The 14,232-nt window shown below is 57.7% G+C and overlaps 1 protein-coding gene across 2 annotated transcripts; it reads right to left on the minus strand.

The window, feature by feature from the left end:
* Positions 1-195: 195 nt before the first annotated feature.
* OLFML2B (olfactomedin like 2B) lies at positions 196-13,758 on the minus strand. Of its 2 annotated transcripts, none has more exons than XM_053950777.1 (8): positions 13,587-13,758; positions 12,224-12,487; positions 8,773-8,877; positions 5,923-6,093; positions 4,044-4,272; positions 2,651-3,136; positions 2,013-2,189; positions 196-1,725 (listed from the first exon to the last, which is right to left on the minus strand). In XM_053950777.1, exons 1-8 carry the CDS (start codon positions 13,728-13,730, stop codon positions 1,124-1,126), a joined length of 2,178 nt encoding a protein of 725 aa, XP_053806752.1. In that variant the 5' UTR covers positions 13,731-13,758; the 3' UTR covers positions 196-1,123. The 2 variants fall into 2 exon arrangements, with proteins under 2 accessions (XP_053806752.1, XP_053806751.1); XM_053950776.1 differs by having other exon boundaries at positions 4,035-4,272.
* Between the last annotated feature and the right edge of the window lie 474 nt (positions 13,759-14,232).

The following is a 14,232-nucleotide window of genomic DNA, read 5'->3' on the forward strand; positions in this document are numbered from 1 at the left end:
CCCATGAGGGCTGGACATGGCATGTCACCCTGCCCCAGTATCACTCCCAAGCAGCCTAGAGCCCTCTGGGGTTTGTCTCCATCTGGTGTGTAAACTGGCTCTCCCCACACCAACCAAAACCCACCCAAAACACCCCTGGGCGTTTTCATGCACCCAGAGGGTGAACCAGAGCCAAAGAAAGCCCCAGACAGCTGCGAAGGTACTGGATCCTTTATTACTGACAGCAGGTAAATACAAGATGCTGATGGGCAGGAGGGCAAGGGCTGTGCCTCTGTGAGGGGATCCTGATGGTCCAGGACCAGGGCGGGCATGGGCATGAGAGGGAATGTAGGAGGTGGAGTGGCACAGCAAGGGCTCTGCCAGCCCCTGCCCAGGCAGCCCAGCACCCAGCTGAACAGAGCCTTCGCCCAGCAAATGCCAAGGGGGACTATTTGGGTTACAAAATGAACAAACAAAAGCCATCTACACATATTTACAGCATCTCCCTCCTGCCGCCAGCTCCCTCCAGGCGTGAGTCAGGGCTCGGGGTGCACCCAGCCCCCCAGAGTGGCCTGCAGAGAGCAGAGCCCCAGCTGGAGGGGACAGTCCTCGACGTAAGTACCAGCACCAGGGGCTGCCGGAGCTGTGCTCGCAGCCCTGTTGTACAGCAGGATCTCCAAGGGGCCTGCTGGCCGTCAGCCGGGAGGATGGTCCTGAGAGACGGGACATTCTCGTGGGACATGCAGGTCCTCCACCAGGACAGGCAGGCAGCAGCATCCCGCTGGTGCCTGCTGCGTGCAGCTTTGCACTGGTTCGGGGGGTCTTGCTGATCATCTGTAGCTAAAAACATCAACAGGATGGTGGTGTCTGGGCCACCTCCTCGTCCCCGGGTAGGAGAGCCAGGCCTGCCCTTCCGAAGGAGGACCTCCTTCCCCTGGGAAGGAAAATTAGAAGCAAGGATGCAGCAAAGATGAAGGGGGTGGTTCTGGCCTGGGGATCGATCTACAATCCGCCATCAAAAGCCAGCTTGGAACAAAACCCATCATTTACTCTTCAATTTGTACAAAATAACAATAATAACAATAAAAATAATAAAGGTGCTGGTGGCCCCTGGCTTGCAGTGCCCCACTGTGGTGGGGGGGTCTCAGTAGGCAAAGATGACATGGTAGGTGACTTGGTGGCCATTGTCCCAGGCGTAGAGCAGGCGGTCCTTGGGGTTATAGTCTATCTGCGTGGTGTAGGCATACTCATTCTCAAAGAGCAGCCTAGGGATGATCTGCGTGTTGGTGTGCGTGTCAAAGGCGTAGGAGATGTTGGCGTTCCTCTTGTTGTAGCTGTCGACCGCGTACAGGACCCCACAGATGACAAAGCAGTTCCCATAGAAGTTCTTGCGCAGCCCTGTCCGCCACGTGGTCTCCTTCTGGGTGCTGAGATCGGCCGCGTTCAGCTTGCTCAGCACGATCACCTCCTGGCTGAAGCCCTCGTAGCTGATGGCTGGGTAGATGACCCACAAGCCGTTCTCGTCCACGGCAAAGTCCACGTCCGAGTGGCCTCGCCACCGCCACGGGGTGGACTCTTCGTAGGCCACGTCGTGCAGCATGGCCCAGGCGGCCACGTAGCGCTGCTTCAGGTCGTACTTGATGATGTTGCGCGTGAAGGCCCGGTTATAGTAGAAGGAACCGTTGTAGACAACATGCCCTGTCCCAATCCAGCTGTACGGGAGCTTGTAGGAGTTGCTCCAGCGACCTGTGTGGGCAGACACACCTGGCTGCTGAGACCTCCCTTTGCTGCGGGGTGAGTGGCCATGCCAGCAGCACTCTCTGCCCACAGCTCCACCTGCACTCCCTCCCTGGCCGCCAGCCACAGCCTGAGCTGTCCCACGCTCTGTATCCCACACACCGGGTGCCAGCCTCCAAGAATGGAAGGTTCCCAGGCAGATCATCCCCCTACGATGCAGCATCCCCAGGAAGGAGGATGCTGCTTGGATCAGCTGAGCGGTGGCTAACGTGGTATCAGAGGTGGTGCAAACCTACCTTGCTTGAAATTGTCAAGGTTCCTGAACTCCACCAGTGTGTTCCCATAGTAGTAATTGGTGACATAGATCCTCTCCTCCTGGGCCAGGGGGTCCTTCATCCAGGCTCCCTCATTGCGCCCATAGGTGTTCTGGGTGGTGGGCCCCGAGATGGTGGACAGCGTGTCCTTGCAGCGCCCTGTGTGGGCAGGGAAAGGCTCGTGAGGCCAGAGGCACGGTGGCCATGCTGTCCCTGAAGGCATCACCCCCCTCCAAGCCCCTTGCTCACCCAGCAGGTACCCCCTGCCACCTTGGCTCTGGTGCAGCTTTGTGAGGCCCAGCAGGACTGGCCAGACCCCACAAACATCTCCCCACAGCCTCGGCCATGTCCCTGCTCCAGCTGAGGCTGCTGCCTGTCTCAGGTCCCGCCTCTTTTTCCTCTGCCCAGCCCAGCCCCTAAAGGTGGGACGAAACTACAGTAGGTTCCAGAGTTAATAATTAAACCTGGCACCCCGGTAAAGTGCTGTCCAGCTGCCATCTCCATGACACCTCCCACCTGTGACCAAATCCAGGTGTGCCGTGCTTAGCAGGACACACTGTGGGCATGAGCCAGCCCCTCCCTCACAAAGCTGGATGGGTGCAGCACCTGCAGGCACTCACCAATGATGTTCCTGATGTCTTCCTCCTCCAGGCCCTCTTTTGGGGTGGCAGGGATGGCTGGGCTGACCGGTGTTGCGGGGGTGTTTGCCTGGACCCAAGCTCCTGGGCTGCGCTCCACGTCACTCCAGCCTCCAGTGGGGGTGGCCACAAGCAAGTTCTCTGTGGCCGTGGCCACCACTGTGCTGGCCACGGCTGCCGGTAGCTGCGGGGTCCCCTCCTCTGCCAGCCCTGCCGGGGCAGTCACGGACTCCGGGGCGGGGATCAGCCAGCTCACGGCGGTGGGGTCTGGCGTGGCAGTGGACAGCGGCACCGTGGAGGCCGCAGCAGTGCCGGCAGCTGGCAGGGTGGTGGGAGCTATGCCGGGGGTGGGCGGCCACCCCACTGGGGAGGGCTTTCTCAAGGGCTCGCCTGCCCTGGTGCTGGGCCTCAGGAGCTGGTCCTCTATCAGCAGGTCCACCGTGTTGTCCCCGCTGAACAGCTCGTCCACTGCCAAACACAGGCACAGGTGTCAGCCAGGGGAGCCAGGCCCCTCCAGCTGGCTCCCTGGCCACTGCTGCAGGCTGTCTGGTACTAAATCCACCTGCGTTCCCTCTCCATGTCCCCTCAGAGAACTGCAGAGGCTGACAGTGCCCATGTCAGGAGGTGAGTGAGGCCCCATCACAGCGACATCCACCACCTCAGGCCAGGCAGAGCGGAAGGTGACAGAGATCAATTCTGCCCTGCCACCTCCCAGAGACTGGGCAGGATGGAGACCCAGTTGCATTCCAAACCCGATCCCACTCACCTAACCCGGGTTGCCAAAGCAGGAGCCTCAGCCAGGGCACGGGGATCACTGGGATTCCCCAGCCAGCACGGGCACCCTTGGCTCCTCCTCATCTCCAGGAGCTCACAAGGCCCCGCAGGGCAGGGCTGGATGTCCTCACTGCTGAGCCAGTCTGCACAGGAAGGGCACTTGTCCTTCTGCCCTGCCCACTCTGCTGGTCCCTGAGGGCTCAGCCCCTGCTCCCAGCACAGCCAGGGCTGTGAGCCCTGAACTGCCTTCCACCACAGCAAACACTGCACAAAGCTCCCGGGATGCCATCGGGCAGGCGGATTTGAAACACAAGCGTATTTAATAAACCTCCGTTTACTTCTGAAAAGGTGTTGATGCTGAGTGTTTTGAACCAAAGCAGTGAGCTATTTCCTCAGCTACCAGGGATTTTCCACGGAATAACAATGCTGCACTGCCCCACGTACACGGCTCAAAGGCTGCCCAGCGGTGAGGTACCAGCTGTCCCACCTCCCCCTGCTGCTCCCACACACTTTGCCCCCCACACTCCCAGGGGATGAGGCACTGGCTTTGCCGCAAGATGCAGCCACCATCCCACCAACCATGGCTGCATACCCAACTCACGTTGCTCCTCGATGTCATTCTCTGACTCGGTGGACTGGGCTTTGTAGTAGGTGACCCCTCGGACAATGGTGGGCTTGGAAGGAGGCCGGCTCCTCACCCGCATCTTCCTCTGCAAAAGCTGCTCAGGCTTCTTTTCCGCCAGAGAGAGGTGCAGCTCTGGGAGGGATTCCACAGAGTTGATCTGCTGGGAGATGGTTTCATCCTTCAGGAATCTTTCTTCATATTTTCCCTGGAAGAGACACAGTAGGTTGTTACCAGATGGGCTAGAAATGCCCCGTTTTGGTGAAAGGGCAGGTCAGGCTGCACAGCCCCATGCTGGGCTGCTGGGCAGCCCCTCCTTTCCTAGGGTCTCCCTCAGTCCATTCTGACATGGGAAACCCTTCAAGACACAGCAGGGTGGCTGACCACTGCTGCTCCTGCATATCCCTGGTGCCACCCTACGGTTCTGGGGCTCAGGGCTCCATAAGGCATGTGCTGTGGGATGCAGGGCAGGCAGGAGATGTAGGGTCACTCCCTGGAATGCCAGGGGCTGGTTCCAGCAGCTGATCTGCAGAGTGTGTAATGTGCAATGAGCTTTCACAGGGCAGAGAGGCTGAAGGCACCTTCCCAGCACGAGCGGGAACCTCCCGAGGCAGGGACCAGGAACCCCCCCAGGGCCAGGACCAGCTGCCACAGCTCAGGTCTGAAGGATTTCATCTCATTAAAGAAAATCAGAAAGCCGGCCTGAGGGATGAAGCAGTGCCCATTTGGCTGATAAGATGGGCCCTGCTGCAATTAGCAGCGAGGAAAGGGGAATATTGGGAAATGAGGTCACTCGGGGTAATAAAAGCCCTACACTCTGCTCCCCTGCCTGGCTGGGGCTGGCTTCTCTCCAGCAGGCAGCAGCTGCTCAGCTCACGGCATGGGGAGCAGGGGAGCGGGGCTGGGAGCACGGCCGGACGCTCTTGCCTGGGCAAGGCTCTCCCTGGGGCAGGGAGCGCTGGTACAGCACAGTTGGCGCCATTTCCCTACCTGCTGAGACACAGTGCACGTGTGGGAGCCCACCCCTGTCCCCAGGGGCTTGAGGATCTGCAGACCTGGGGTGGAGGGCAAGCACAGGCTCTTGCCATCCTCAGGAGCTGAGCACCCCTGCTTGAACTGGAAATTGTGCACTAACTGTTCCCCCCTCCCCGCCAGATACCTCCTACTGCCCTGCAGAGGGACACTGGGGTGAGGGCAGGACGATCCAGGAGCTGCCCAGCAGGGATCAGAGGAGCACGGGCCATCCTAGATAGTGCCACTGAAGCAGCAAGAACTTCAGGACACCCTGGACAGACCTTTCCCCAAAATACCCCGCTCACATCTCTCTGGGGCTGCACAGAAACTGCTGCCCCAGGCAAAGGATGTCCGCACGCTGGGCAGACCCATGGGGACCCCTACAGTCTGGTGCCGTGTGCCAGAACCAGGGGGATGCCCAGCCCCTGCCTGGAGCCCGCCAGGCACAGGGGCTGGCTGGTGGTGGAGGGGTAATTTCCTGGCAGGGAGGCAGGGAGGGGAGGCAGGCGACAGGCTGTCCCTCCACCGAGCCCCAAGCCCTGCTGTTTCCCAGCGCTTCCCAGCCGGCCCTGCAATGACATCACGCTTTCCAAGCAGCTCAGCCACCGCTGACCTCGAAAACCAACAACCCCGTGGGAAGGGGGGAGGCCGAGGGAGCAACCTCCCTCTGCTTCCACCTACATCCCGTCCCAGCAGCAGCTGGGCTGCGCCAAGACACGCGGTTTGGAGTTGGAGGCGCATAAACGGGGTCACTCCAGTGAGGAGAAAATCACCGCGGGGCAGTGGCCACATCCAGAAGACAGCCCAGGGCTGCATGAGCAGCAGTAGTGACACCGAGCTGTACCTCTGAGTGAGCGTAGGCAGCCTCAGCGTCCCGCTGCAGAGAGCTCTCGATGTCGGCCAGGCTGTTGGTGAGGAGCCTGGAGCAGTTTTCCCTGGCAGGGGGATCCTGCAGACCCTCCTCCCCGCTGGCTCCTGCCCGCTGGCCTTCCTGCGTGAAGTTCCTGGACATGCCCTAGGGAAGCAAGAGAGGACACTTTAACCACAAGGGGTGTTCCATGGCTCCCAAACCGCAGCCCTAGAGCTCTGTGCTGCCGTCCCGGGCACGCAGCTGGGGGTTCTCCATGAGGCTGGGCACTTCAACTGCTAAGAAGATGCCCGTGACCCCAGTGGGATCCAGGAACCCCATCCCTGGTGTACATATCCCAGATCCACTCTTTGCTGCAGGTTCCCATGGAGTGAAAGAGTGGCCTTGAGGGTCTTCAACCCCCCCCCCCCCTCAGCCACATTTGCCAGCTCACAGAAGAAAGAGGAAAAGACAAGCTGAAACGCCTTAAGTCAGCCTAGCGTCCTTTGCCTGTGGCAGCAAGTTCATCTTGCAGTTATTAATCCCACTTTCCTGGCCCGGCCACATAGTGCCTCCAGTCAGGGACTGCTGCTCCCCAACAACCTCTGCTCCCACAGAATCTGAGAATCTGGGGACAGGACAAGAGCCAGTGACCCTCAGAGAGCTGTCAGAGCTGTCCTGTGACAGGGACAGAGCTGGGGCTGGTTGCAACTCAGCCAGCAGGTAAAACCCTTCTCGGTCCCCCAGCCACAGGCACACCCTATACCCAAGGGATTGTTGCAGTCTCTGCTCATCACTCCTTGTGCTTCTACACCTCAAACAGCAACTGCTTTGCATGGGTGGCACATCAGTCAAAGCACTTTAGCACAGGCACTGGGGGTGGTTACCCTGATCCTTCATTTTCAATCTGTTCAGTCATTAATTTCTCCTGAAACCCACTGTGACCTTCATCTGTGACCTCAAAATTGCTAGCTGATGTGGCAGCTGTGAGCTGAAAACAAAGCAGAGGAGCTGCAGTAAGCAGAGGAGCAGGAGATCTCATGATGCTCTCTAGGAGCAGCGCAGAGGCAGCTCTCAACACCATCCTCCTTTAGAGAGGATGACTGATTCCAACAGCCTTGTCCCCTTACCGCTTCTCCTGTGTAATGTTTGGCTTATGACCTGCCTAGGGGATAAAATCTGCCTCACCTTGAGCAGAGAGGCGGCACCAAAGCGTGGCCTGTGATGCTGCTGAGGCTGCTCAGCTGCTGCGCGGGGCAGCAGCTGCCAAAAGCACCAAAGCCTGGGAGGGTGATGCTCTGAAGCCGTGCCAGGCTCCAGTTCAGCATCTCAGCTGTCCATGTTGTCAGAGCCCACGGCCGGTGCAGGGTATGATCCTCCTCCACATCCTCTCAACAGGAATTCCCATGCTAAGCCAGCAGCAGGAGGCATTTCACACCTGCTGTCTGCATCAGCTCAGCTCTGCCCCAAGCACTGGCCGATCTCCTCCTAAGCAAGGCCTCTCCTGCCTTTTTCCATCCTGTCCAAGTGCCTGCAGGCAGCTTCAGCTGCTTTTACATCATCCTGCAGCTTCGCTTCTGGGAAATGAGAGACCCCTGTGAATTCCCTGCTCCTACACCTCTACAGCTCCATCCCAGGCCAAACTCCTTAAGCCCTACAGAGCTTTCTGCCCATCTACCTCCCTGTGACGGGCTGTGAGTGGAGTGACCCGGCTGCAAAGGTCACCCCATGTGTCCAGCATGCCACCAGCACCGCTGGCTCTGAACCCCCCTGCAGAATCTAGCTAGTAGGCAGGGCCACTTTGGTACTGGAGCAGAGCGCAGCGATAACCCCACCTGAAACAATCCCTTGGCAAACGCAAGTAATGACTGAAGAACACACTAAACCACAGGAAGAGGGTGGGATTGCAAAGGGGAACATTGGTGCTTTGTTATTTTCAGACCTCAAAAACCCCTTTCCATGCTTGGAAACTCAAAGCCCCCCAGGCAAGCATGCTCCCCTCAGCAGTCTCCTTCCTGACCCCGGGATGGAGCACACGGTGCCTTCCTGAAATACTTTGCAAGTGGAATTTTGGCTTTATAAATCATCGCCTCTCAGCTCCTGGCTGGAGACGAACAGGACTGCTCCACTCCGACAGGAATGTAAAAATTACCATCCCAAATACAGACCACGGGAGAAAACTCCAGAATTTAATCTGGCAACCTGTTGCTACATAGCCGAGCACGGCTTAAACTGCAAACCCTACACTGTGCTAGCCAAAGAAATATTAAACTGTATGGAAGTGAAAATTATTTCACTGTAAGTCTGCTCTAAAATTAAATAGAAGGTTGAGGGTTCTGCTCTGTTTTAACACAGGCCAAGACATACTTGGTCCTTCAGGAATGTGAGCTCCTTGGCTCCCCACGGTCCTGCTGACTGTACCCCTGCACCAGCCTTGAACCTCTCGCCCCCACATGAAACAGCACAAAAGCTCCTGGTTGAGAGCAACCATCACGCCAGCACGCAAGTAAAACTGAGAAGAGGAAAAATTTAACAGCAGGGCCTTCTGACCCAAAGGAGATGCTGCTCCTGCTGAGGCCACAGCTGGGATCCCGCTCACAGTCTAAGCCCTGAGGGACTGTGAGAGCCGGAGAGCATCAGGCAAGGCTGACAGGGTGGGAGTGTACTGAGCACTGCCTGTGATCTGGTCCGGTTCAGATCCAAGTCTGGTCTGGTTTGGTTTCAGCCAAATAGTTAATTAACATTTCTTCCCAGGCAACGTGGCTCTGAATGCACCAAAGGCAGCAGGAACTTGGTTGGAGGCCAGTCCCACCGAGGGCAAGGACATTGAAGGAGAGCGGGACTCACCTCGAGCTTCTCCACCCGACCCACCAGCTTGGTCGTGACTGAGTGCAGCTTCAGAAGGTCTAAGCCATAAAAGGCACTTTCCAGCATCTCGACGATGGAGGAGAGCTGCGTGGCAAGGGAAGAACAGTCAGGCAGCAGCACTTGGTGTAACATACCCCCATGCGGCTTCTTCAGCCGAGAAGTCAAGTACACTCCATCTGAGTGCAAGAATTTGGATGAAAAGGCAAGTTTTCCCTGACACAGCCCTGCTGCACTGCTGCCCTGGTCAGAGCACGGCATACAGAGTGACACTCGCCACTTGCACTGAGCCTCAGGGCTTCAGGAGCACATTTTGGGTGCTGGGGATTAGTAGCAGAGCAAGGTAAAATGCTGGTCTCTTTGCCACCTCTAGGCAGGCTCTCCCACAAGCCCAAAGGCTTAACTACTCCACCAGTGATGTGACTGCCAGCAAAAGAGGCAACAAGAAAAAGGCAGCTCAGTTTGAGATCAGACTCTGAGCTCGTGCCATTCTGTGCTCTTTTTCCTGGAACAAGAAGAAACTTGTTAAAAAGTTTTAAAATACCCTCAAAATGCAAGAATGAAGAAATAGAAATTCCGTGCCAGCCTGGCAACAGCTGCCTTTCTGAAGAACAATTTTATCAGAGGGATTCTGCTCTCTCCTGCAGCCACCCACTTTACAGACACCCTGTGTTTAAGTCACCCCTGTACCTGTGTCCTGCCCAGCATCCGCCCTTGGTCACCTCTGGGGATCTGGACAGCAGAACCCTTGTTCTGTATTTTGTCCAGTTTCTGGTGCTGCTCCACAGAAGACAGTGCTGAGCACGGCATGGCTGGTGGGAAGGGCTCCTGGGTCACCTCCCCCTGTCCCATGTGTTCCCATGTGTCCCCACATGTCCAGCATGTGTTGTAGACTCTACAACCCCAATGGCTGAGCAGGATTTTCAGTGGATAGGAATTACTACAGGGCAGTGACATTTTCTCCCAGCAGCTACAAACTGGTCAGCAGAGCTTCATAAACATGGGAGAATCACAGGCAGCACTGCTGGCAGCACTTGGAGTTTCCACCCCAGCCTCTGCAGCCTCCCTATGGAGCTGACAGCAAAGGAAAGATTTTTTGGGCCAGATAAAATGACAGCATTAAGAGACAAGAGCTGTTTTGTGGCTGTGCATCCACTTTCCACTGAGAGCTGGATGGAGACAACCAATACAATGCACACTGCCTGCCAGACAGCCACTGGAGACACTTTCCCTCCAGGCTGGAGAATTTCCATCAATGCACAAAGGTTGCAGACTGCATTAACCTCCTTCCAAATGATCCTGAGCACAACTTCCTTGCACTCACTCTGCACCAAGACCCCCAAAACTCTCGCTGTGCCTGCAGGCAGCATGCTGCCATTTCACAAAAATAGATCTGAGATAAAGCTACTTCCTGCCAGCACCACGCTGACCTCCCCCCCAAAGACCACACTGATGCTCCTATCAACTCACTGCTTCCCTCCCTTCACCCACTGTGGACTTTGGCTCCCACTAGATAGATGGTCCATGAATGGTCCATCGGACTTTGCTAAAGGCATGGGAAGCCCAGCGCAGGCATTCGACTGAGTTTGGTTGCCCCGGGCTGTGTTCCTGCTGCCTGGATTTCTCTCTCTTTCTCACCATTCCCTCAGGGACTCATCCTCCAGCCCACCCAAGGGAGGGACCTTCCCATGGCTCTCCCACACGTGGAGTACCCAGGGCTTTTGTGTCAGATCACAAAACAGTCTGGTAAAACACAACACACAAATGACCCTGCGCCCTTCCTGCTGCTGGACCGGGCAAGAGTGATGCTCGTTGGACCAGCAAAGAGAGTAAAACCCTTCAGGGGTACTCAGAGCTGTGGGGTGGCCTCACCTGGCCCCTCGCTGATGAGTTGTGGGAGCTGCTTCTCATGAGTGGCTTAAGTATTGGAACTGTGTCCTCTCCTTCTTAACAGCCTCTCCTACAAGAAGGGGCTGTTTCCAGTGATCCCAACCCCAGGAGGGGCTCTGTACTTGGAGGGAAGGCAGTCCTGCTGCCCAGCTCCTGGGATGGACCCTGGCAGCACAGAAAACCTTCGTGTGTGTGTGTGTGTGTGTGTTTGGATAAACCTTGTGCAACTGCCTGGCCACGAGCCCTTGCGAGATGAGCGGGGGAGCCGGGGCCAGTTCCTAGAGGACAGCCTTTCACACCACAGCTGGCTGCGAGCAGCTCCCCGGTGGGAAGCGCAGCCGGAGCCAAGGGACAGCCAGGCAGTTCTGCTCCTCCTGGAGGAGGATGAGGAGGGAGCTGGGAGCTGCTGGTGCAGGAGCTCTGCCTGCTTCCGGGCAAGGGACCACAGGGGTGGCTCTGTCGCCTCGGGGGTGTCCCCTCCCCTAACCGCAGAGAGCTCACAACTCTCATCTAAGGCCACGTGGGACCTCCTGGCTTTTCCCCAGACGAGGGACCACCAAACAACTCTAGACTGGGACTCCTCCTCCCCTGGAATGATGGATTGTCTGCCTGTGCCTGTTTATCTTCCCTAGCTGCAGGGGAGCTTGGACAAGAAGCTGCTAACTGTCTGCAGTCGGACAAGATGATACACATCCTCAAGCTCCAAATTAATTAGAACAAGCCCATCGTGGCGGCCTCCATGGCAGCTGCCCCACAGCACCTTGCACGCCACCCCCCGTCCCACCTGAGAGGGATTTAGGGGCACCAGTGCCACCAGCACTCAACCTGCCACTCCAGGAACTTGCCGGGACTGGACCAAGCCAGTGGCACATTCTGCTGCCCTACACTGGTGGCAAACTGGAAAACCCAGCAGGGTCTGCTGCCAGCTGCTACACCAGCAAAAGGAAGCATCCAGTAAAAGTCAGGAGTACTTAAAACAAACACTGTCACTTTTGGAAAAGAGGTATATATTACTAGAGAGATAAAATACTAGAGAAGTGTCAGCATTTAAAACAACAAATCCATCCTGCCATTAGCCAGCTGTGCATCACACCCTCACGCTGACGCATCAGCAGCTTTTGGCCCATGGAAGCCAAATCAGCTTTTTTTGTGTGGGTCTTTGGGAGTCCCTCTCCACAACAGAAAAAAGTCCTGGCAGCTGCTGAGCAGAGCAGAGCTGTCCTCCAGGGACATTTGGAGCTGGACAGAGGGCAAGGAGCAGCCCAGTCCCTACTGGGCTCTCAGCACAGAAAGCCACGGTGAACCCCAGGCAGCACAGGATGAATCATGTGAATCATCCACTGCAGCTGCTCGACTTAAACTGAGCTTGATTTTTATATCAAACGTGCAGATATAAATATAACTAGGAGATGGTTTAAGAGAAAAGGTTAGGAAATAGAGGGTTTTTTTCAGAAAAAGCTCAGGGAAAAAAAAAAAAAAAAAAAGGCTTCATAATCTTGTCCCCAAAGAGTCAAAGAGTCGGGAGCTGAAGCTGCTCTCCTACCTTCAGGTCACTGCTTTCTGCCTCCCGCAGCTTCTTCAGCCTGAAGTCGCCCTCGCAAGGGTTGAGAGCTGAGGGGGGGGCCACGCAGGCACACTTGCAGCTGGGTCCTGACGTGATAGTTTCCACCGTGTAAAAATCCTCCGCTCTGAAGGCGCCCTCGTTAATCCTCTGGCAGGCGCCGCGGCCCAGGGGTCTGACCAGGCATTTGCAGCGGCAGTCGGAGCCTTCGGACACCGCCTTCACCTTGTCGTAGTCACCTAGCAGCTGAGCACAGGTCACCAGCAGTGAGCAAACCTCCCATCCTCTGCCTGCACGGCCAGGAACAAGCATGGCCTAGAGCTCAAGGTCCAAACAAGGACGCTCTGGATCCCCTGAGTCTCGAGGAAACTGGCCAGCCCTTCCAGAATCTGCCAAGCCAAGGAGCTTTCTAGAGAGCGCAGAGCTGATCACTACCTACAAGGGGAATAAAAACTGGCTTCTTCCAACAGGGTATTGTTTTATTGCACTGTGCACAGAACGCTGCTTTGAATTTCAAAGACAAGAATCTTAGATTTTTCTGCTTTCTTTAAATGCTCTGTGTACGAAGGACCCAATAAGCCACCTGCTACCCAGAGCAAGACTGTTTTACACAGGCCAACAGGGCAAGGGTACATTGGAAGAGTGACGGAAAGCCACCCTATAAGCAGCGTAACCTGGTGGTGAAGCAGTACTTTTGATTAGCCCTATACAATGCCAGGAATTTCCTTTACGGAGATTTGCAGACAGCGCTTCTGGAAGCCCAAGCACAAAAATAACTTTGGCGGTACATTTGCAATAGTCTCTGCGTTAGCCATTTCCGAGGGCAGATAATAACACACTGCCTGATCAGCCAAATCTAACAGAAAGCTCCACCGCATCCCACTGGCAGGGAAAGGGCCCGGATCCCTCCCCTCCGCACACAAAGAGGCCCCACAAATTCTCCTCTCCAGGAGTTTCCCTTTTTCTGAGTCCCCCCGGAGAAATGATAGGATGGAGCCTGTAAAGTTCTCCCTGATGGGGAATGATTTCACTGTGCCTCCCGCGATGAACTTCCTCCAGCGCACAGCATCACTGAGCTTCACCGAGAACGTACAGCCAGCATCGCCCAGGATGTGCGCAGCATCACCCAGCACCACCGACAGCGTACACCCAGCGTCACTCAGAGCGCGCACAGTATCACCCAGCACCGCCGAGAAGTCCACACTCCGGAGCACCCGGCTCTGCCGAGCGCCTAGGGCACGTAGCACCACCCAGCACCCCGCAGGGTGCGCCCAGCACCGCCCGGCACTGCCAAGCCCCACGCGGCGGGCGCAGCACGCCGAGGTGCCCGCAGCCCCCGCGGTACCTGCGAGAGGATGTTCTCCTGGTTGTCCGCCTCGTCCTGCAGCGGCTCGGCGGAGGGCCCGGCCGTGCCGGTGGGGTGGGTCCCTGCCCGGCAGCCGGCGCCCAGCGCGGCCAGGCAGAGCAGCAGCGGCAGCGGCCGAGCCATGGGCGGGCGTCGGAGGGGCCGGGGCCGGGGCCGGGGCCGGCGCGGAGCCGCCGCTGCTCGCTCAGGTGCGGAGCGGCGGGGCGGGCGGGGCTGGCCCGGGCTCCCGCCCCGCTCCTCCTCCTCCCCTCCCTCCCGGTCCTCCCTCCCACCCTCCGCTCCTCCCTCCGCTCCTTTCCCGGTCCTTTCTCCTTCGCGGCGGGACGAGCCCCGGGCGGGCCCGAGCCCCTGGCGGCGCTTCCCACCTGCGGCGGGGGCTCCCCGCAGCCCCAGCCCACTGCTGGGGCTCCGCGGGCCACTCGGGCATCACCCGCCCGGAGCAGGCTGCGGGGAGCCCCGGCACGCGGGGCTGCTCTGGGGAGCCGCCACCCGGCTCCCCAAAGGGCCTGCGCTGCCGGTCGGCACCCGGCGAACCCGAGCATCCCATCCCTGCCGTGTGCCAGGCAGCTGGGGCGGACGGAGAGCCATCCTTACGGCCTGTCTGGCTCCTTTTCCGGCTCCAGGA

Source organism: Vidua chalybeata, chromosome 9 (assembly GCF_026979565.1).
Source record: "Vidua chalybeata isolate OUT-0048 chromosome 9, bVidCha1 merged haplotype, whole genome shotgun sequence".
Taxonomy (NCBI): domain Eukaryota; kingdom Metazoa; phylum Chordata; class Aves; order Passeriformes; family Viduidae; genus Vidua; species Vidua chalybeata.

Excerpts from the sequence above, each read along its gene's own strand:
- OLFML2B (XM_053950776.1), bottom strand. The coding sequence starts at position 13,730 with ATGGCTCGGCCGCTGCCGCTGCTGCTCTGCCTGGCCGCGCTGGGCGCC. Across the intron at positions 8,878-12,223 it reads CAGAAAGCAGTGACCTGAAG|CTCTCCTCCATCGTCGAGAT; the intron begins GTAGGAGAGCAG and ends CTTGCCACGCAG. Across the intron at positions 6,094-8,772 it reads GTCGGGTGGAGAAGCTCGAG|GGCATGTCCAGGAACTTCAC; the intron begins GTGAGTCCCGCT and ends TTGCTTCCCTAG.